Raw genomic sequence first — 21,760 nt, 5'->3', positions numbered from 1 at the left:
TTCCTGAGCTGTAAACTGAATTATATGACTGTACTGTGATAAAATACAATCAATTCTGCTCTTAAAATTGTCATTAAGTTACGAAAATCTGCATTTTGTGGGTAACAAATGAGTCCACGTTTTCATTTCTAGAAAATAAACAGTGTTAACGTCCTGTAATCAGAGGAAGGCTGCTGTTACGTGAATCATGCCAAGCTTCTCTAGAGGACTCTCAGAGAGCTGTATTGATTGGCATTTACAGCGGCTAATAGCGCTAAGTATGTGTCACAACTCCACCACTATGCAGCAAGCGCTAGGAGCTAGCATCACCGGCTAGCTTCCAGGACCGAACACAAACCCCGAGCCCAAATGTCAGTTCGCTTAGCTTCACGGCTGTCGCAAGCTATTCTGAATCAAACTTCACAACCTGTGAAAGATCCCTGCAGTAAATATTCTGCTCCACTTTTCAGCAGCGCCGTCTAATTATGACCAGAGTTAATCCAAAAGTTATATTCACATAAAGATTCTTCACGTAGAGGTTTTAAATTAGTCCCCGACCACTGCTTCATTCCACCATTAATTTCCTTATTTCATCATAATACCTCATACTTCTTCAGTTTAATTACTGCAGTCATCATCGCGACATTCATGGGGTAGATTTACAATTCATTTCACTGCGTTTGTTGTGTCTTATTTCCAACACGTGACACATTCGGTCATTCCTTATTCCTCAACCTGATTAATTTGGATGAATTTTGAAAACTCACAGTGCTAGAATCCTCATTCATTACTTATTAATATCTGATAATGACACAGATTCAGATTCATTAGAGAAGCTCTCTGAGAGTTTGGATCAGATTGTTTCATTTTCTGATCTCAGGTGAATCTTGTTCCTCAGATTCATGAGGTACATACAGATTCTCCTTCAGCTATACGGTTATTATTATGTAAGTCTGCATCCGTCTGCAGGCTTTGTTAAAGGAGCTGTGGAAAGCCTTTCCTCAGGGGAGTTCCCTCCAAACTCAATTTCATGCTCAACTCAAATTAGTTCCCTCATATTAAAGCACCCAGACTGAGGAGGGACGTCCCAGCGCCGCAGGTAGCCAAACATATCCAAAACAGGGATATTTGATCTTATCACAGCAAATATATTGAAAAAATGAGGTGCAAAGAAAATGGGCGCCAGCTGTACAGTGGGGGATCCACACGCACTGAGCCTTGTCTCACGTTGAAAATGTCCACAATGAAGGATAAAAACTGAAATCTTGACACTCAGAAGAGGCCGGATGTGCAGCCGAGCTGTTGATGAAAAGGATCCAACATCCAACGGCGGTTTGGATTGATGGTGTTTGTGTATTTCATGTTGAAGCAGCGCTCTCACTGGGCCGTGATGTTGATTAGTTACCTGCTGGAAACCTGGTGCTGATATAAGATGCTCTCACACTGCACAGAAATTATGCAATAAATCATTTTCCAGCGGATGTTATTGGCAATATGCAGGAATGTTTGATCAAAGTCCCGAAGGCAGCAGGAGCCTGAATGTGTTTGTAAAAGCTTATTGTCCAGAGCAGCAGCAGAGGGAGGGAATCTCAACCTCACCTGGGAAAACGCAGAGCGGAGCAGCCAGCCGGAAAGAAAACCTACTGGTCCGGATGTAAAACTCGAGGCAACGAGGCAAAACAGCAGCAGCTGTCAAACTGTGCTGAGCAGATACGACCCAGACAGCACATGTACGTCGACCTGATGTCGACCCGATGTTTATCGGCGAGACGTTTGGTGCAAAGCGTTTGCTAATTGGCAAAACTTTGCAGAGACACCGGCATTTGGTGATCAAACCTTCTCTACAGCCTCTGCTACGACCTTTATTCTTTTAGGACGATATATTTAACATCAAATTCAGAGGAGCTTTGTGATTGACCACTAAAGCTAAAGCACTATAGCTACCTGATTTTGAGTGTGGCTCTAATGAAGAGACACGATTCAAGTTCAACACAAGACATTTAATAACGTGCTGGGTAGCCGAGCGTTATTAAAGGAACTCCAGCACAGAGAATCATGAACATTAAAACCTTTAAGATCAAGAGACAGATAGTTTGTTTTCTAACGCAGGTTGAGGCTGCCTTCAATAATACTCTGAACTTTACAAAATAAAGATAAAAAAGGATAAAGGAAAATCTATTGGATACCTTATCTCATTATTAGGAGGAAAGATTTCATAGGAGAATTTAAGGTAGCCTAGTTATCGATCGATGCTAACATTAGACCGTGGACAATGATTTAATCTGCCTATTTCCTTCTCGGTATGAGACACTGAAATATATTAAAAGAAGCAGTGTGTCGGATTGATTGCAACTAACTGAACACCGCTCGCGTCTGTATTTGACGACCCGGGACTGAAAACGAGTCGTGTGTCGGAGAAAAGTACGGTGGCCGTGAAACTTGCCAAAAACACTAAAATCTCTATCTATAGCGGCTTCATTCTGAATGAATAGAAACACAACCATTCTTATATTCAGGTGATTATACACAAATGAAAACATACGTATGAATATTATATTACATATCTCACAATAGATCCTGCTCAGTGTTAAAGACTGGAGCTTTAATGTGGGTAGCATTAATATTAGTATGTCTGTCAGGAAAGTCTCACAATTATGGTACAAATGCTACAGAAATACTTTATTTATTACTCTTAATAATGGACATTGAATCAACAGGAAGTTTCATACATACAGCATTATATAGTCGGCCACTTTAAAGCCAATTTATGAATAATTATTACTTGTGAATAAGTAAGAGAACGAAGGATGTCCTGATCAGGTTTTTTTTTTCCCCCTGATCCGATCTGAGTCATTTAATATAACGTATTTGTACACTACAAGAACAATTAAATAGCTCTTCAGGCAGAGAAAGAATTGGCTCCATCAAAACTGTTTAAAGCTTTAAGGTCACGAAGGCAGCAGGAGCCTTAATGTGTTTGTAAAGCTTATTGTCCAGAGCAGCAGCGGAGGGAGGAAACCTCAACCTCACCTGGGAGACGCAGACCGGAGCGGCCAGCCGGAAAGAAAACCTACTGGTTCGGATATAAAACTCAGAGGCAACGAGGCAAAACAGCAGCAGCTGTGAAACTGTGCTGAGCAGCAGAGATGATACAAGCTGATAAGTGCCACCACTCACAGCTCACAGCCTCCCGGCACTGAGGGGGATGATCTGGGTGTTTAAAGCCACAATGAACAGAAGAAAAAACACTTTTTATGAGATGATGTCCTACCGTGCAGCTGCTGCTTCACAAGAAATGCCAGAAACCTTGTAGATTGTGACTATAAAAACCCTGTTAGTTCCCTGTTGACCTCATCCTCTGGTACACTCAACCTTCTTCCCCCTTTTCTAAACAGACAGTTTTTATACAATAAAAGTCATAAAATGATGTGTTTCTGTGTGAACACAGCTAGCTTAACGCAAAGAAAACAGCTGAACACTAAAGAAAACAGCTGAACGCTAACAAAGAATGTCCTTTATTTAAGGATTAAAAAATGCCTAAAGGGTTTGGGTTATGTTGTTTAGATTCAACAAATACAATAACAGCAGAGAACAGCTGATAAACTGATCAATGAACCTAAACAGTGAACTCAATAACTGCAGGAAGTTTGTGTAAAACCAGAGATTTGGATGAATTTTGAGCATTTTATTTCTTGTGAATATTGATCGGAGATGAGTTTTCCTGATATTTTTAGGAACTTTTTATTCAATTCTCTGTCTGTATTATGTATTTTTTATTTATTTATTATTTTATTTTAAAATCATACTGACTTAATAAGCTTCTTTTTTGACAAATTCAGTGTTTTCTTCTCACTCGCGCTTAGCCTTTGTTCTACTATCACTTAAACTTAACAATTATATTTAGTTTTTAGCCAGATGTAGTCAAAATAAACTGCTTAACTAAAAACCAGTAACATATTATATACACATAGGAAGAAGATATATGAGGATATGACACATTAGTGAGTAGATTCATTCACTGCTGAACTAACTGAAGGTCAGTCGTCTATTAAAAACATTGCTTTACCTGTAATCTCCTTCCTCCCTCCAGCTTTTAATTCTCTCTGTACGCTCAGCGACCTGAGAATGTATTAACAGGCCAGACATTAATCACACTGACGTTATTCATATTCACCCTGCTCTCTGCTGGAACACTGCCCCGGTTAAGATTAATTCAGAAGGCTGAAGGAAACAGTGGAGAGTGGACAGACTTTCAAACACGACTGCAGCAGAGGATCCTGATTGTTTGCTTGTTTCTCTGTTTGCAGGATGAGAAGAACCAGGTGCTGACCACCAACATCTGGCTGCAGCTGGTGAGTGTTCGTCTTGAGTTGAAGAATCATCAGAACTCTCGCCCCTAAAACCAGTTCCTTTATTCCCATAGAGATGAAAGTTTTAGTTTGTTCTACATTCAGACTGAGGAAGCTCTTCATCTTTGCTTTTTTTCCCTCATCGGTCTTCTCGTTTCTTCAGCTAAAAAAACTTAAACTTTTATCTGTGAACATCCTGAAGCAGCTAGCAGAGGGCAGTCAGGACACTGCAGGTACTTTTGTTCTCAGAACGTTCATTTCCATATTCATTGTTTCCTGTCGGAGGTTTAAAGAAACTTTGGTAGAACTTATGCCATATTGTTGACTTCATTCATTTTATTCACTCTTAAAGTCCACATGAAACAGAAAACAGAGAGCAGGTTGCCTCAGCACATTTCCATATATTCCTGTAAAATCAATCAGTTAGAGAGAGACCCCCAGTCCAGCAGCTGTAGTGGATCCATTTTTTGGACTCTGTTGGACTGGGAGCTCTCAGTGAACAGCAGGTCCAGACCGGGACTGAATGCAGCATCTGATGCTGACGGAGGTCAGTTTGACTACAGGGAATAAAGGACTGAGGTGGGTTTATTCCTGCCAGCCCGGGGATAGGTCAGCTAACGTTAGCTGCACAAGTAAACGGCATCTAACTTTACTGTTGCCAACTATTAGCTTCTCGCAAGTCTCAGAGGTTGTGTTCACTGGGAGGCTGCTGAGCCCCGTTCGGTTGCTAACGCTAACTGCAGGTACATTAGCAGTTAGCGGAATAGAGGCAGAGCAGCCGGAGGACGTCAGAGGGAAAACCAGACAATATTCTCTCCATAAAATATGATCCAGTTTCACCCAAATCACTGATAAAGTTGTGAAGTCATAACGCTGTGATTCTGATCGGACCCCAGAACATTCTGTTTAATACATCCCTGAACCTTCACTCTGTATCACTAAAAGTTAAAAAGATTGATTGACGGGTGAATGAGGAAGACAAATTTATTGGATTTTGATAGGTCGCACTGCTCTCCTGGACTGCAGTGCAAATGAAACCCGTTACAGATGGCTCTATTTGTGCCGTTCAGGCCGCCAGGGACGGTGTGTAAACTGACTCTGGGGGGAAAGAAACCAAGTAAACATAGATAATAAATGGAAGCCCTGCAGCCACATCATCCCATCCTTCCTTCAGTTTGGCTTCCAGAGAGACCCTGGAGGAATCGCACAACTCCAGCTCTGCTACTTGACCCAGATAAGTTTGCTGTGATGGAGAAAAGCTGGATCCAGCAGGCAGCGATCAGAGCGCCAACTTCTTTTCCTGTTTCCACAAATACTTCATCTGCCGCTCTGCTGCTCGTTCCGTCAGAGTCGTCGGCTCGACACCTGACACCTCCTGCACTTTGCCGTTTTTACGCCTTACTGATATCAACTCCTGCTCCGTCTTTGTTCATTCTAACTTCGTCTCGTGCTGTGAAAAGCTGCTTCTCTTCACCTTTTGTCAGGCAGGACTGATTCTGGTGTGAATGTCAGAGCTAATGGAGAGCGTAGGAATTCATTAAGAGAGCCTCCTAAACCCATTTCATGCAGCTGTCCAAATTTAATTAAGTTTGATATCGGGTCCTGTGGATTGTGTGTTTGTAAAGTGGTGACGCACTAATCCGACCTAATCTGCTCCTCTCAGATGGAAAGGTTGGTTCCTCCCCGGAGCCTCTGCATTTCCTCTCCACAGCACCCTCCCAGGACCAACTAGTCTTTTAGCTTAATTTAATTTGGCGTTCACCTCTCCTCCTCCTCCTCCTCCTCCTCCTCCTCCACCGCCGCTGCTGCTGCTCCTGCAGTCATTGTGTTTTTGTGAAGGGGATGAATGTCTATAAGCAAAAGAAAACATTGCTGCACCGGGAGCTGTGTGGGTTTTTAATGTCAGAGTGTTATTGCAGTTTTTGGAAGTTTTTCTTATCACAAACTAGAAAACTTTGACTCAGAGACTAAAAACAGAATCAATGTCGGCATTTTGGAGCAGATTTCTACCTTAAGGGGCTCATGAGGAGCTTGTTTTTATAATGTTTAAATTATTTCATTGCATATTCTTTTTATTTACAAGCTGTTGATTCTCTCACAAACATGAGACACAGTATTTTAATAATTCATAATAGATTTAACAAGGTCATCCCAACAGGAGGTTCATTATATGGTGACCATATTTTCATACCTCCAAACTGAAAACCTCAATGTACATGCACCATGTCTGTCTTAATGAGGATGGGGGACAATTAAAGACCCTAGCATGGTGACACTCAACATACAAAACATAATTCAATCCCAATATTTAATAGTTTTTGATTATGATTTGAAATATTAAAACCAGACGTGGTAATAAATGAAGAGCCAACTCACTTCATCTTTCAACACTATGGACTCCATGAACCAGTATCTCTGTTACCCAGCAGGCACAGCTGGAGCTGATGGCGCCCACTCTCGGCAATGCTTGAGATTCCACCAGAAGCCCCGCGTCCCGAAAGCGTCAAATACAACCCAGATTTATTTTTAACAGAAGCCATGACCCAGGGGCGGACTGGCCATCTGTGTGATCTGGAGAATCCACCACGCAGTCATCACCTGTTTTTTTCCCCCTGCTAATCTACTGTTTCACACTCCAGTACGGTATTTGGCAGCAATGCAATTAAGGAGAAGAAGAAGAGGAAGTGGAAGAAGAAATAGTAGCAGCAGCAAAGACGTTCAGGACCATAGAAACAATATGGATAACGCTGGTAAAGAACGGAAAGAAAAGGGCGGGGCTGAGAAGGCGAGGGGGGAAAAAATGCGACATTTAGAGAGTGAAGCCGCTAAACTAACTGACATGTTCAGCAGCACAGCCAGCAGCAGCACCACTGGAGCACAAGTTCAGTTTAATATTAGCAGCATCCCATTGAGTGAGGAGTTGATGCTAGCCCCATGCTTCACCTGGACGTGAATACTGGAACAGCCCACAACATAGATATTATTCAGATACTCGACGGGATCAGAAATGACTTTTCCACAAAGATTGATGTGGTCCTGAAAGCGATTCAGAACGTTAAAAGGGACGTGCAGGATGAGGCAGAAGTGCGCATCAGCAGCGTAGAGGACACCGTTAACTCAGAGAAAGGCAAGTCTGAGGCACTAGTTAAGCAAGTGACTCTCCTCACGAACAAACTTGACGAGCTCGAAAACCGTTCTTGTCGATCCAACCTGCAACTAGTTAACGTGCCGGAGAATATGGAAGGAAATGATGCAGTGGCTTTTCTGGAGAAGTGGCTCCCCGAAGCGCTGGGCCCAGCGACATTCCCGAGACAACCTCTCATCGAAAGAGTGCAGAGGTTGCCCGGCCGGACACAACCTGATCTATCAACCATACCGAGAGTCCTCATAGTGAAGTTTGTAAAGTTATCTGCGGTGGTTAAGAGATCATGTGAGATCATCTTTCGTCGGATCTCCCCCGACGAAGGAGGGTTTTTGACCGGGTAAAACAACAACTGAGAGTGATGAACATACGTTACGGATTCATTTACCCAACTAAACTACGAGTGTCGTCTGATGGACAAACACGTGAGTTTGAAACCCCAGCAGATGCTGAAAAATTCAAAGTTTACAGAAGACAGAGGACTCACAGATTAACTAATGTGAACTGTTGAATCCTTTATTATCCGCCTATAACAGATATAGGTTGAAATTGCTGGCTTTACGGGCCAGTAACACACGTGAGGAGAATTTTATTTTATTTTATTTATTTTTTTTGCAGTTTTATTTTTTGCGGAGACTTTGGTGGTTATTCACCATACTGTCGGCTTTCCTGGATGAGAGTTAAGCTGCAAGAATGTTTATGATGAACATTTTATATATACTTGTTTGTGTAGATTATATACTTTTGCCAGGGGACAATTGTCCTGTTAGTTTTGTTTTGTTCTGTTATAATGACTGCTCGGTTTGGTCTAGCTGCTCCCTTGTTTACATTGGATCAGTGTGCGCAATTAGCTGCACCCCAAGGTCAGGGGGAGGGTGGGGTAGGGCGAGGGGCTGTCCTGTTCAGGTTGACAGCTAAGGGGATTCGTTTATGGCAGATTTTAAGTTTTTTGTTTGTGTTTTTGTATTTTTCCCAACATGTTGCATTTTGCTGGTGTACTCCCAATACAACACACAGAGATACTCATAAGGTTTACCAACAGCTAAAATTTTAAATGTACTTCTTGGAATGTGAGAGGAATGGTAAAGTTGGCTAAACTAAAACAGGTTATTACCAGGCTTAAACAACTTAAGTCATCAATAGTGTTTATCCAAGAGACTCATTTACTCAGAGAGGACCTGGTGAAAGTATGTAGGAGATGGCCAACACTATTTATGATAAAGCTGGTAGATTTTTGGTGGTTCAAGGAACTCTCTTGAAAGAAAATATCAATTTGGTTAATGTATATGGCCCCAATGATGATAACCCATCATTTTTTGAGAATTTATTTCTGTTGATGGCCACCCTTCCTGGTAAGATAATATTGGCAGGTGACTTAAACTGTGCTTTAGACCCGAAGCTTGATCGCTCGTCAGGGATGGATACATCCCATTCTCAAACAAGAAAGAAAATACAACAATCTAAGCTTTTAAAGCATATTTTAGAGGACAAATCATTAGCTTCACCAGCTCTAAATTTAACAAATTCAAACAAACAATGAATGAATTAGACACTAAAATTAGAGAATTAGAAAGAGAAGTTATCATAGATGATTCAACACAAAAAAAAACAGAATTACTGACCCTTAAGGCTAAATACGAGGAGCTTTCTATGCTTAAGGCTGAAGATGGTCTAATAAGATTGAAACAAACTTTTTATGATCAGGGTGAAAAGTCGGGTGAACTGCTAGCTTGGCAGATAAAGAAACTTGAATTTGACAGAGCCATTAATATAATTAGGAACAAACAAGGAGAATTATCTACGGATCCCACAGAAATTAATAGCACCTTTGTCTCATATTATAAAACCCTTTATAAATCTGACAGCCCACTAGACCTGGTAAACCAAAACAGTTTCCTGGATGGATTGGTCTTTCCCTGTATTTCTGAGGGTACAAAAACTGAATTGGAGAGGGAATTAAATTTGAATGACATCTCTAACGCCATTACAAACATGAGAGGAGATAAGGCTTTGGGTCCAGACGGGCTTCCGAAAGATATTTACAAGTTATTTGAAGCAAAATTAATAGCCCCGTTATTAGATGTTTATTTGGAATCCTTTAAAACAGGATGCCTCCCTGCTTCATTATGTAGTGCTCTGATCACTCTTATTCTAAAACCAGGCAAAGTATCAACCAAAAGCGGTTCTTACAGACCCATATCACTTTTAAATTCTGATTCAAAGATTATAGCTAAGGTTCTGGCTATGAGACTGGAGAGGGTTCTACCAGCCATTATACATGGAGACCAGAATGGTTTTGTGCAAAATCGTCAGGGGTTCCACAATGTGAGGAGAGTTCTTAATATAATCCACAAATGTGAAGAGTCCCCTGATACTGCAATACTATCACTCGACGAGGAAAAGGCGATTGACTGAGTCGAATGGCCCTATCTACTCGAGGTGCTTAAGCGTTTTGGATTTGGTGATTAATTTTGTAGATGGGTCGAAATTTTACTTGTTGATTCTTCTGCAATGGTATCTACTAATAACCTCATCTCTCAGCCTTTTGAGTTATTTCGAGGCACAAGGCAAGGGTCACCAATTTCACCTCTACTATTTGTAATAGCCATGGAACCTTTAGCAATAGCGATTAGATCACAACCCTCAATCCATGGTATTAGGACCAGGGATTTAGTACACAATACAGCCATGTACGCTGATGATACTAATGTGTTTTTATCACATCTTGCAGAATCTATACCATCTCTCTTGGAGTTGTTCAATCAATTTGGTAGTGTCTCTGTGTTCAAAGTGAAGAAAGAAAAGTAATCTATTATGTTTTTAAATGTAAACGAGAGGAAGAAACCAGTAGTATCCCACCCACTTGTGAATACCACAGAGGGATTTAAATATTTGGGCATCAGAATAACTCCAAAGATAAGTAATCTTAGCTCAGCCAATTATGAGCCCATGGTAGTAGAGGTGTCGGAAGAGATCACTAGGTGGACAACACTGCCGCTCTACTTACTGGGAAGAATAAACATAGTAAAGATCACTATATTACCAAAATGTTTATATATTTTTCAGTCAATTCTGCTGGCCCTTCCTCCTTTTTTTCCTAAGACCAGAAAGCTACTTTCTAATTTCATCTGGAACAATAGGAAGCCAAGACTCAGACCCTCCCTCCTATATTTACCTTATGATAGGGCAGGGCTACAATTGCCAAATCTAGAATGGTATTATTGGGCTGCTCAGTTGAGGACCACAATTTTTTGGTTTTCGAAAGATGTTTTCTTGCCCTGGTTAGAAATTTAAAAACTGTCCTCAAAAGGTTTGTCATTGAATAGCTATGTATACTCAGCATCTTTTAAACATTAAAGAAAAGTACTACTAATCCTTTTGTAAAAAACACTATTGTTGTTTGGCATGAAGTACAAAAAATGTTGGATGACTCTCCAGGGTTGTCCTGTTTCTCCCCAATCTGGGGTAATGAACACTTCGCCCCGGCTAAGAACGACGTGGGTTTTAAAGCATGGTGGAACAAGGGCATAGTGAAACTACAGGATGTATATGAGGATTATACTCTAATGTCATTCAATGAGTTAAAGGCAAAGTTTGATATACCACAGAAACACTTCTTTAAGTACTTACAACTTAGTAGTTTTACTCTGGCACACTTAAACAATTCAGTGCAACAACCCCCATTCTCCGTCTTAGAAACACATGTTACAAAAAACGGTTTTGGTAAAAGACTGGTCTCCCGGTTTTATAACATGTTGGTTGAAAACCATAAGGAAAACTCTGATAGTAAAAGACAGGAGTGGATACGTGACTTACAAGAAGCTATTTCACTTATTGAATGGAGTAAAATATGTTTAAAAACATGCACTCAAACCAACAACACTCTACTGAGAATGATACAATTTAATTGGACAATGCGGACATACATCTCCCCTGTACAATTAAATTCATTTGATCCTGATATACTTGATCTATGGTATAAGTGTAATAGTCACCAGGGTACATTATATCACTGCTTATGGAAATGTGAAGAGATTAAAAAATTTTGGAGCTCAGTGTAAAGTATATCTCTCAGATCACATCCTCCCCTGTACCTTTTTGTCCTAAGTTATGTATTTTAGGCATTTATCCAGATGACTGTACTTTATCTTGTAAGGAAAGAAAAATGGTTGACCTTTGTTTACTACAGGCCAAACGCTGTATAGCACTATGTTGGAAGAATGTTGGGTGCCCTTCTTTTAACCACTGGTTAAATAACTTAACATCGATCAGCTTGAGAAACTGATCTATATTATTAGAAAGAGGGCTTCTGAATTTTACAACATTTGGAAGATATTTCTGGAACTGTTAAGGGCTGGAGATATGGAGGAGGCAGTGGGAGAATAAGGTAATGAAAAATGTCTGGTTGTTGGGAATGTACGCTGTAACCTAAATCAATATTTTATTTTGCTATCTATATTTATTCATTTATTTATTTAGTTCCTTTCAGTATTATTAATATTTTAATTATTATTTTCACTACTGCCATATGTTCATAATGTTGGATGTTGTACTAAAACAAAAAACCAATAAAAATATGTTTAAAAAAGAAAGGAAGAGCCTATACTTGGCAACAGCCTTGACAACGACACACTGATTGATTGACACACATTCAGAATGTTGAGTTAGGTAATAACGAGTGGGATCGAACAAGAAAAAGAAATAATCCTGTTTCCATTCTTCAGTTATTAGTCGGATGGCATGATTTGTCTGGCATTAACTTTAATATTACCAAACTCATTCAAACTTTTTGAAAAGGTGACAGCACTGGTAGCTACAACTGCTTCACGCCACTGTTGTCACACCAACAGTTTTAGCTCCTACAGTGTTTCTGAGAAACCAAAATCTTACCATGTTTAGTCTTGTTAAAAAGGAAGATTTGAAAATCCCTCAGAGATCCAAAAATAACCGATAACTCTGTGAGGATAATCCTTTTAGAAAATACAGGCCAAAACATGAATGTACCACAGCCCAGAATGAATCTAATGATGCAGTTTGATCTAAAAGCGTCTCCACTCTGAACTATTTAAATAATCTGTTTAACAGCAGTGCTGATGATGGACCAGTTTGTGAACTACTGGGATGTCTTGACTTTTTTTTAGGATTTTTCTTCCTCTTTTAATCTTTTTAACGTCACCTTATTGCATCAGTTTCCTTTATAGTGTGCATCTTTCTGATTCTTTGAACCTTTCAGATGAGGGAGTGCAGAGATCCTCACCTGCTCATTAAAAATGCATAAATGCTTGTTAGGAGACTGTTTTTCATCTTGCTCCTGATATATGGATTACTTCTTTGTGTTTCAACTGGAAAGTTATGATGCAACGTGCTGACTAAAGTAACTCAATTATTATCTCATGAAAATTTGGTTTGCAGACAGGAGTTAGACACACAGATCACAGGAATAGTGAGGGAGTGTTTGAAGCCTCCAGTTTGGCGTTATGGTCGTCGGAGTGACAGTTTGTCGGAGCCAGAGGAGGTGACGTACTGCGAGTTGAGCTGCTCTCATTGGCTGCTCTTGGTTTGGAAACAATGGCGGCTTCCAGATAAACAGTAAAATGTGTTTGTGAACAGATTTGAGGAGAGAAATAGTCAACAACAGAATCTGGATCCATATCTGATCAGCACTGTTTGACACTTTGATCTGAGTTTGGTGCGTTGAGCTGGATGGACTCACTGAGAATGAGCTGTCAATCACAAGGTAGCCCCGCCCTAAAGCATACCCTGCTTTATGGTCTGTTTTACTCTAAATGGGACCATCAGTTACTAAATGAACATCATGCTGTATGGAAGAAGACTGAAACTAGAGACTGAGACCAGAAAGTGTTCAGGAAACTGTTTACTGAGCTCATAAATCAACTGAGAAATCGTCTCATTTCTCCATAAGACTGAATGGTGTCAGTTTATAGTGCAGCCAATGGAGCTGCCCCCTGCTGGCCTTTACATAGAATGCAGGTTTTAGACATTAAACAAATCCAGAAGCTCTGTCTATTATATAAACTGTCAGTATCAATGACGGCAGTGTAAAAGTGCACCATCATTGTCTTTGGCAGGTTCTTCCTCATGTTGAGCTGGTGACAAAGATGAAAGTGATACTACTGAATTAAAAAAATATTTTATGGCTCTTTATCTAACTTTAAAGATTGTGAGAAACTTGAAACATCAAACTCACTTTAGAAAACATTTCCTTGTAGTTTTAAAGTCAACAGATGTGTTTGGCTGTTCTGACGTGAACTTCAGAGTCTCCTCTTGTGATTTTTTTTGGGGGGGTATCTCTGCAGCCGCTGCGACAGTTCTGCTTTCAACAGATTCCTCTGGGGAAAACATTTCAGCTCGGTGACAGGAAGTAAACAAGACTGTGAGAGATGTGTGCGACCTTCAGCCTTCGCAGCCTCAAACCATCAACACAGACCAAAGAGCTCAGAGAGACTGGTGACGAGGACCGAGCCGGCCACGAGAGCGGTGCATGCAAATCAGACATCAACACCGTCCCGATGTTCCTTGGCAGCACACTCCTCTCTCTCACAGCTGCCTGAAAACACACAGAGCTAGCTAACAATGGCTGTTACGTAAGATCCAGTGTAATCTAGATTTCACCAGCTGAAATATGGAGGTCAAGCAGAGATGAGCTGCAGCTTATCAGCCGGTTTCAGACGAGACGTACACAACTCATCGCTTGTGGACATTTTTACTATTGTCGGACCTAATTTCTACTTTGTGTTTCCCAAAAGATAAACTGAATTGTAGAAAACAATGTTGAAATGATCCCTCACTTCAGCCAATTAGCTGATTACACCTTGTGGATGTGAAGGGAACACAGTTTGGGTCAGAAAATCAAGCCTTATTTATTTATTTGTTTATTGTTTTATCAGTTTATTTAAATCAGCAACAAGGAACATTTTACTCGTTCCATTAATTTCAAGGGGAATCTGACCTTGTGGCAGAGCAAGCATTCTACAATATACAAAATCTTCTGACTGAGTTACTTGTTCGTTTATGTAGGTCATATAGTCATCAGTACTAAACTGAGACTGTTTCATAACCGGGACAGTTAATAAACATAAATGCTGTAAATGCACCAGAATTAGACAAAAGTCTATTATTTATAGTCTCTGGACAGATGTTACAAAGTCTAAAAAAGTGTTTAAAGTTCTTTATAATCATTCAGAGCAATGATTAAAAGGATAATATTAATGTTAGTAAATATAAAATACAAAGTATTATTATACTAATACCAATATTGAGACATTTCTTCTAACTGTAAGTTTATGATTCTTATTTTTTATGAGTTGGTAGTGATGTATTTTTGGCAGAGGCTAAAGCAAGTTGGGTTAGTGTGTACATTAACATCTGTGTGTGTTTTTGTGTGTGTGTTTTCAGTACTGGACAGATTTCTACCTGCAGTGGAACATGTCCGACTATCCAGGTGTGACCAACGTCAGATTCCCAGACAGCCAGATCTGGAGGCCCGACATCCTGCTGTACAACAGGTACATGAATGAAGACGAGAGATCGCTTTGTGAATGTGAACTGTGTGTTCTCACATTGTTTGATCAGGGCTAGATTAAAAGGTCACAAGGAACCATAAGCAGAGAGCTGTTTGCTTCCTCATGATTACATATTTCCTGTAAAAACAGGCAGCCTGGGAGGGACTCGAGGTAGCTGATAGCTCTGAATGTGTGTTTTATCCCCTCGTCAAGCAGATGACATATTATGTCTTGCTTGCTGCCTCTATGTTAGCCAGCTAGCTAAGACTGGTTCTAGGGGTGCACGATATGGTGAAAACATCAGATTTTTAATATTCTGATATGACTCCCAAACTCAAAACTATTAAAGTCACGATGATGTGAATTTTGGGGGGTTCGTACAAAACACTCAATTTAGATTTATTCTTAAATCTGGAGAACAGAATTTGTAGGCCAGAGCATCTCTACAGTACTACAGTACTTCATTATAATGCTTTTTTGTCAAACATTTTACTTTTGTATATAGCACTTCACTTGGCATATTGCAATTTAGATAATATTTTGATTAATTGTGCAGCCCTAACTCATTCATGAGATAGCACGATATAAGGCAATATTGCACAACATAAAGCAAACATGTAAAAAAGGACTAAAACTTTGGATTATACGGTGATTTAATTTGGTCTAACTAGCAATTTATATATCATTTAAATATAATTTATAATTTCTTATTTATGCAGCAAAAATAAACTTTTTTTCCCACCAAGGTGCAGTTCAGTCAATGAGGCCAAAATGGTCTAATTGGGTAACTTTAGCCCAGCCTTGTGCACGTCAAGCTGAATTATATTTATTATGACACACTACACACAGTGGCTTTAAAATAGTTCAGCATTTAGAAAACACAAACTAGTTGGAAAATAAGAAAATGACTTATTAAGAGGTAAAAATAGTGAGAAACTGTTTGCCCAACAACTGATAACCAATAGCATCATAACAGAAAATAGCACAGAAACCGTCAATCTGGCTCTACTGGGTCTTCTTTAAATGGGAAATGTCAGAGAAGAAACGGAACAACAGGATCAATTTGTCTTTGGTGGATTGAGGATGTTGGAAGTCACGGTGAGACACCCTGAACGAGGCCACAGACAACTCACTCTGTTCACGGTCTTATTTACATCCCTCAGTTCTGATTCAGTAAACAAGCTAATTCAGCTAATTCCCTCCTGTTATCAGCACTAAAGATAGGTCCTCTCCCTGTCAGGATTAATACCTCACTGTTAACACACAAACACACACACACACACACACACACACACACACACACACACACACACACACCCACACACACACACACACACACACACACACACACACACACACATCAGAGCTGCTGGCTGGGGGAGGCTCTCTGCTGGATGCTTACGAGCGTCTCAGCTCATTAACCGAGCAGCGTTCAGGAGTAAAGTTTGATCCTGGTGGGAGGAAGGAGGAGAGGCAGGGAGTACTGTCTGAGGGAATATTGACCTGGCTGGCTTTAATAAGAGGGGGCAAACAAACAGGACCAGAAACTTTGAATTATTATTGGGTACTGGGTCAACTTTTACTACAAACTTAGTGAATTTTCTTCTTTCAACGGGCAACACACTCTTCCATCCAGTACGTAAATATCTTAAGAAAAGCACAAAGTTTTGGATGATAATCTTAATATACTGAAGGTAGGCTACACAAGGAAACCCTGATGTCTCCAGTTTTTCCGTGAGGATCCTGAAGCATTCTTGTATAGCCTGACCAATACTGGATTTTTGAGGCTGGTACGAATATTTGTGGTAACTTCATTACGACACTGTTACAACATATGCATCAATCCACCTGTCAAGCTTAATCTCACTCACGTAAAAGACCCCGAGATACTTCAGCTCCCAACCCGAAAGGAGAAATCCACCATTTTCCAGCATAGTTCAAGCATTGTCTGATGAACAGAATCACATCATCTGCAAAAAAAAGATTTCAGCTCCCCCTGCTGCACCCTGAGATTCTCACTCTGCTTCTTTTCCTCAATATGCAGCCTGTTCTCATTCCTGCATCCTGGAGTACACATCCTTAACAATGTCCAACCACTTTCTTGTACTTGAAATTTTAAGGGTTCAGGTTAGAAATATGACGGGGCTGTTACAGGCTGTAGATAATGGTACAACCTTGAGTGTGATCAGCTGTGTCCCAATGAAACTATGATTTAGTCGACACTCTGCGACCTTCTGTGCTACTGACACTGACTGTTAATCTCTCCCAATAGTGCTGATGAAAGGTTCGATGCCTCTTTCCACACCAACATCCTGGTCAACTCCACTGGTTACTGCCAGTACCTGCCACCAGGTAATATTACAGGGGGTCACTGTATCTGTGACACTGAATTTCTTTAGTAATTAGTTACACTACTATTCTATAATACTAAAAACATCATACTATCAATATGCACATATAATACTATCAAAACACTACAAAAAAATCTTGTATAAATATTCTTGAAATGTAATACAAGTTATAAATATTTGGCTTCAATATGAGCCAGCTGGGTAGTCACATTCATGAACGTAGCACATGCATACATCCATGATTATTTATAAGAGAAAATATGATGGTAAGATGGTAAAAAAAGAATGCAAACTTGGCTCCAAACAGGAACTATTGGAAAGAGAAATGTCGATGAGGAGGACCCCTTTTACATCAAACTAGCTCTGGGTCTTGAACCGGTTAATTCAGGATTCAACAACAGTCAACGATGTCTCCTGTGTGAACTGTCTGTAGCTGAATAGGTTCGGCTGTACTTTACAGTATTTTAACATCGCCCATAGTGGAGGTACCTGGAGAGCCGGATACGATGACCAAACCAGAGCTGGTGATTGCTGGAACAGTGGAAATACTAACAAAGACAGTTTTAGTGAGTTTTTTTGTTTCATTTATGAGGTAAAATTACTGTTTTAGTCTATGGAGTCTGGTGGAGAGCGATATTACGACATGTGGCCTTTGCATCCTTTTCTATATCTGTCAATTTTATTTTTTGGGAGGCTTTTATTGCCTTTAATTGAAGAGTCAATGGAAAATGGAGAAGTGAATAATGACTTTATTCTTGAATTATATGTATATATAGACAGATGGAGATATTGTAACACCCAATAAAAGAGTCCACGCTTGCCAAGAGGGGTTTGAGGTGAACAACGCTATCAATCCCTGAAAGAAATTTAGCCTGGTGTTTTATGGAGGTCGGGGGGGGGGGGTCAGCATGCGGTCAACAGGAGGAGGTCAGGAGGAGTTATGATCCTGATTGACGACCTGACACTCATCACGACTTTTAACCAGGCAGCTGATAGAAACTGTTTAACACTGAGAGTTAAGGAAGGACTGTTAATTTTATTTCATGTTTTATTGGTGCTCAAACAGGAAGTAAAGACGTCATATAAACACAGGAGATCATTTCTCGCTGCTTTACAGAATGAGACAAAACAATTAAAATCGGCAGGCTGAGTTGCAACTTAGAGCCTGATCATAAAATGTCAGGAAGAGAAGGGAAACTCATCGGCCAACAGAGATCAATAACCAATAAAAGTCGTAACAGCTCTATTACTACGGACAGCTGACATTGATTAGTGTGAGTTGGGGGTGTTATTGGGAGGGGCAGTGATGGCAGAGACGAGCTCAGGCTTCAAGCTTCAGCAGTGAGAGAGAAAATGTGATTGATATAAAACTGTATTTTATAACACAGTTAACATTGTAACTTCATTCAAAGTGGACAAAAACAAAATAAAACTCACTAAAACCATCTTTGTTCCACTATATCTTTACATATAATAATGAATCTCATGTATGATTTACTCCTCTCTTTAATTACATACTTGTTCTATTTGTATGTATCACAGCCAGAATACATTGTGTACATTTCTAAATTTTCACTTATTGCTTCTAATAAAAATGTATCATCCTCATCCTCCTTAGTTTATCCGCCTTGTGTTTACACTGTAACCTCAGTTAGCTTTATTCTTCATATTTTATTTTTTCCTTTGCTGTTTCCTGTTACTTACGTTCCTGATTTCTCCTCAGGGATTATTAAACTTTCGTCTTTTTTTGTCTGGAGGCAGCAGGTGCTGACTGGTTTGAGATCAGATGGGTTTTCCCAGCAGATCCACACAAAGTTAATTGAAACCTCAAACACGTTCGTCCTGAGCAGAATCCCGAGGGAGACCAGACCTGGTTTCTTGTTTACTTTAAAGAAATAAATATAAAACCGGAGTTCATCCCTCGCTATCTAAAATCTGTGCTTGTCCTCTGTCTGTGCAACTTATTTTACTGGTTTCTGTCGATCAAATCCTTTTGTTTGTCTGTAATTTATTTTCTTTCCAGTGTTTTTTATCTTCTTCATGAATTCCTCCCAGTTATTAGTTTTTGCTTTGATTTGATATTGATCTCCTGCGGACACACAAACACAATTTTTATTTCTTCTTCTCATTCTGAGGTTACTGACCTTGTTTTTGTGCATTCCCCATCCAACGGTAGTTTACTTTGTATTCCTTTATCTCCTCCTCACAGCTTGTTTTCCATTTTTCTTTTATAGGAATATTTAAGAGCACCTGTTACATCGACGTTCGCTGGTTTCCATTCGATGTGCAGCGCTGCGACCTGAAGTTCGGCTCATGGACATACGGCGGCTGGTCTCTGGACCTGCAGATGATCGAGGCCGACATCACCGGATACATCGCCAACGGAGAATGGGACCTCGTGGGTAAGAGTACAAGTAAACATGAGGCTGAATGACTTTTCATACTTGGACATTCAGTCCATGGTTATTTAAATCCTTGAATTAACTTTGTGTATATTAAACCCCTACGGTACACTACATGGCCAAAAGTATGTGGACAGATTGACATTCCAGCCATATGTGATAGTTGAACATGTGATTAATCTACTGTTATACAAACCTCCACTCTTTGGCCGCTGATGTTAGATGATCAGGTATGGCTCATGTTGGGTCGGGTTGAGGTCAGGCAGAACAGTCAAGTTCTTGAACTGGGAAAATGGATCTGTACGTGAAGGTGGGGAAACAGAAAAGGGACGAACGCAAATTTGGGAAAAGCTAAATATATAAAATATCTCTGGGTACTGGAGGGTTACGATTTCCTTTCACTGTGTGAGTGGACCTAAATCCATAATACATTAAAAGTTCTCATTCCCAGGTTGTTAATATAGTAAATGGGAAACAAACAAAGTGTCTATATATCTTAGTCGATGGACTCTCCAGAATAACCAACCCCACCTTTATTGTATCTGGACATTGGTGTCCACATACTTTTGGCAATAAACGTACATCTTTTGCTAAAATGCTGCGAGTTATACAAATATTAATATAATATTATATAAAAATATAACACAGGACTTATTCATACTGCTTCAGTGATCAGGGAGAAACTTTTAGATAATCTGAGAGGGGAAACGAGGGAACAAACTTTGGCGAGCTCATTTCACGGTGAGATCCCCGACCGGTTAATGGCAAAACAAACAAGTTGTTTTAATTAGTTCCTGAACATTTTAGGAGTTTTCTCCCTGACAGCGACGGTATGTAAATGTCAGAGCCCAACACTCAGAGAGCAGCTCAGAGGCAGCCCCTCCATCTGTCTGCTGAGGAGGGTTTCATATCAGCGCTCTTATCCAGCATTAATCTGCTGGTAATTAAACCCTCCTGCTGCCGGCCGAGCGACTCAGTGAACCCGAAGGCTGATGGGAGCCGCCGTCGCCTGCAAGCCGTGTTTGTACTATCGGCCGCTCACAAATGCCAGATGACTCAACAAAGCGTGACGATTGAATGACATTTATATCAGCTCCAATCCCTTTTTAGCGCTTTGATTTGATCGTGGGACACTGCGAGGCAGAGACCTGTGGCCTCCTGAAGAGCCGACACTGAGTTTTATGTTTGAACGAAGTCATAACGCCATCTGATCACGCACACGTCTGCTGCACGTTTATCTAGTTCTCACTGGAATTACAGGTTGTTGTATCATAATCATCATTAAACTGAATTAAAATAATAATAATAGTAATAATAATAATAATAATAATAATAATAATAATGAGGGAGAAATTAGTCGTCTGACTCTGATAAAACACTTAAAGAATCAGAGGGCCACAGGACTTTGGTACATGGGGCACCAGCTCTTCCATTAAGGGAAAGAAAAACAAAGACAATTTTGTTTGACTGAAGTTACGATGTTACAACCCTACCAACATGTGGGACAGTAACTGTGGAGGTCAGGTGGATGAGACATCTAACAACTCAGACACTACAAAAAGCTTAACAGGCTTCCTGGAAAACCTGGAAATTTAGAGACTATATCCGAAGTTTCAATCCAAGTCTACGGAAATGTATCCAGATCTATAAAACTAAAATCTGTCAAAGATCCATGTCTGTAAACATCGAAATACAGACCATATCCAAACGTATCACCACCACCTTGGATATTACAGTATTTTTGTGCATTTATTGCAGCGCTAGTTTTCCAGTCATGGAAACACCTGGAGATTGATTCAAATGATCTGTGTTGTCCTGGAAAAAAATTTATTTTACACGCAGATCATCAACGTAAACCTTGGTGTGTATTTAAGCTCAAAAACATCCTGGAAGATGATTTTTTTAAAGAGTGGGAACCCTGTTTATTATGGGCCTGTCCTCACAATTATGTTTCTCGAATCCGGATAAATACTTTATCGTATCGGCCTCACATCCAGACGGCTACGGAGTTTTC

At 40.1% G+C, this 21,760-nt stretch overlaps 2 protein-coding genes across 2 annotated transcripts in view; one reads left to right on the top strand and one right to left on the bottom strand.

The window, feature by feature from the left end:
* Positions 1–21,760, bottom strand: part of LOC127352450 (E3 ubiquitin-protein ligase TRIM21-like) — a 65,027-nt gene that overhangs the window by 22,198 nt on the left and 21,069 nt on the right. The gene's annotated exons all lie outside the window — the stretch shown is intronic.
* Positions 1–21,760, top strand: part of LOC127352449 (neuronal acetylcholine receptor subunit alpha-7) — a 43,124-nt gene that overhangs the window by 5,798 nt on the left and 15,566 nt on the right. Inside the window, exons 3-6 of the mRNA XM_051380828.1 lie at positions 4,287–4,331; positions 14,887–14,996; positions 17,266–17,345; positions 19,579–19,746. Coding sequence (XP_051236788.1) covers positions 4,287–4,331; positions 14,887–14,996; positions 17,266–17,345; positions 19,579–19,746 — 403 coding nt within the window. The remainder of the gene's footprint in view (positions 1–4,286; positions 4,332–14,886; positions 14,997–17,265; positions 17,346–19,578; positions 19,747–21,760) is intronic.

The sequence above is a fragment of the Dicentrarchus labrax genome, unplaced genomic scaffold (assembly GCF_905237075.1).
Source record: "Dicentrarchus labrax unplaced genomic scaffold, dlabrax2021, whole genome shotgun sequence".
NCBI lineage: Eukaryota > Metazoa > Chordata > Actinopteri > Moronidae > Dicentrarchus > Dicentrarchus labrax.
The sequence above is the reverse complement of the archived record's forward strand: the minus strand, read 5'-3'. Positions and strand labels throughout refer to the sequence as shown.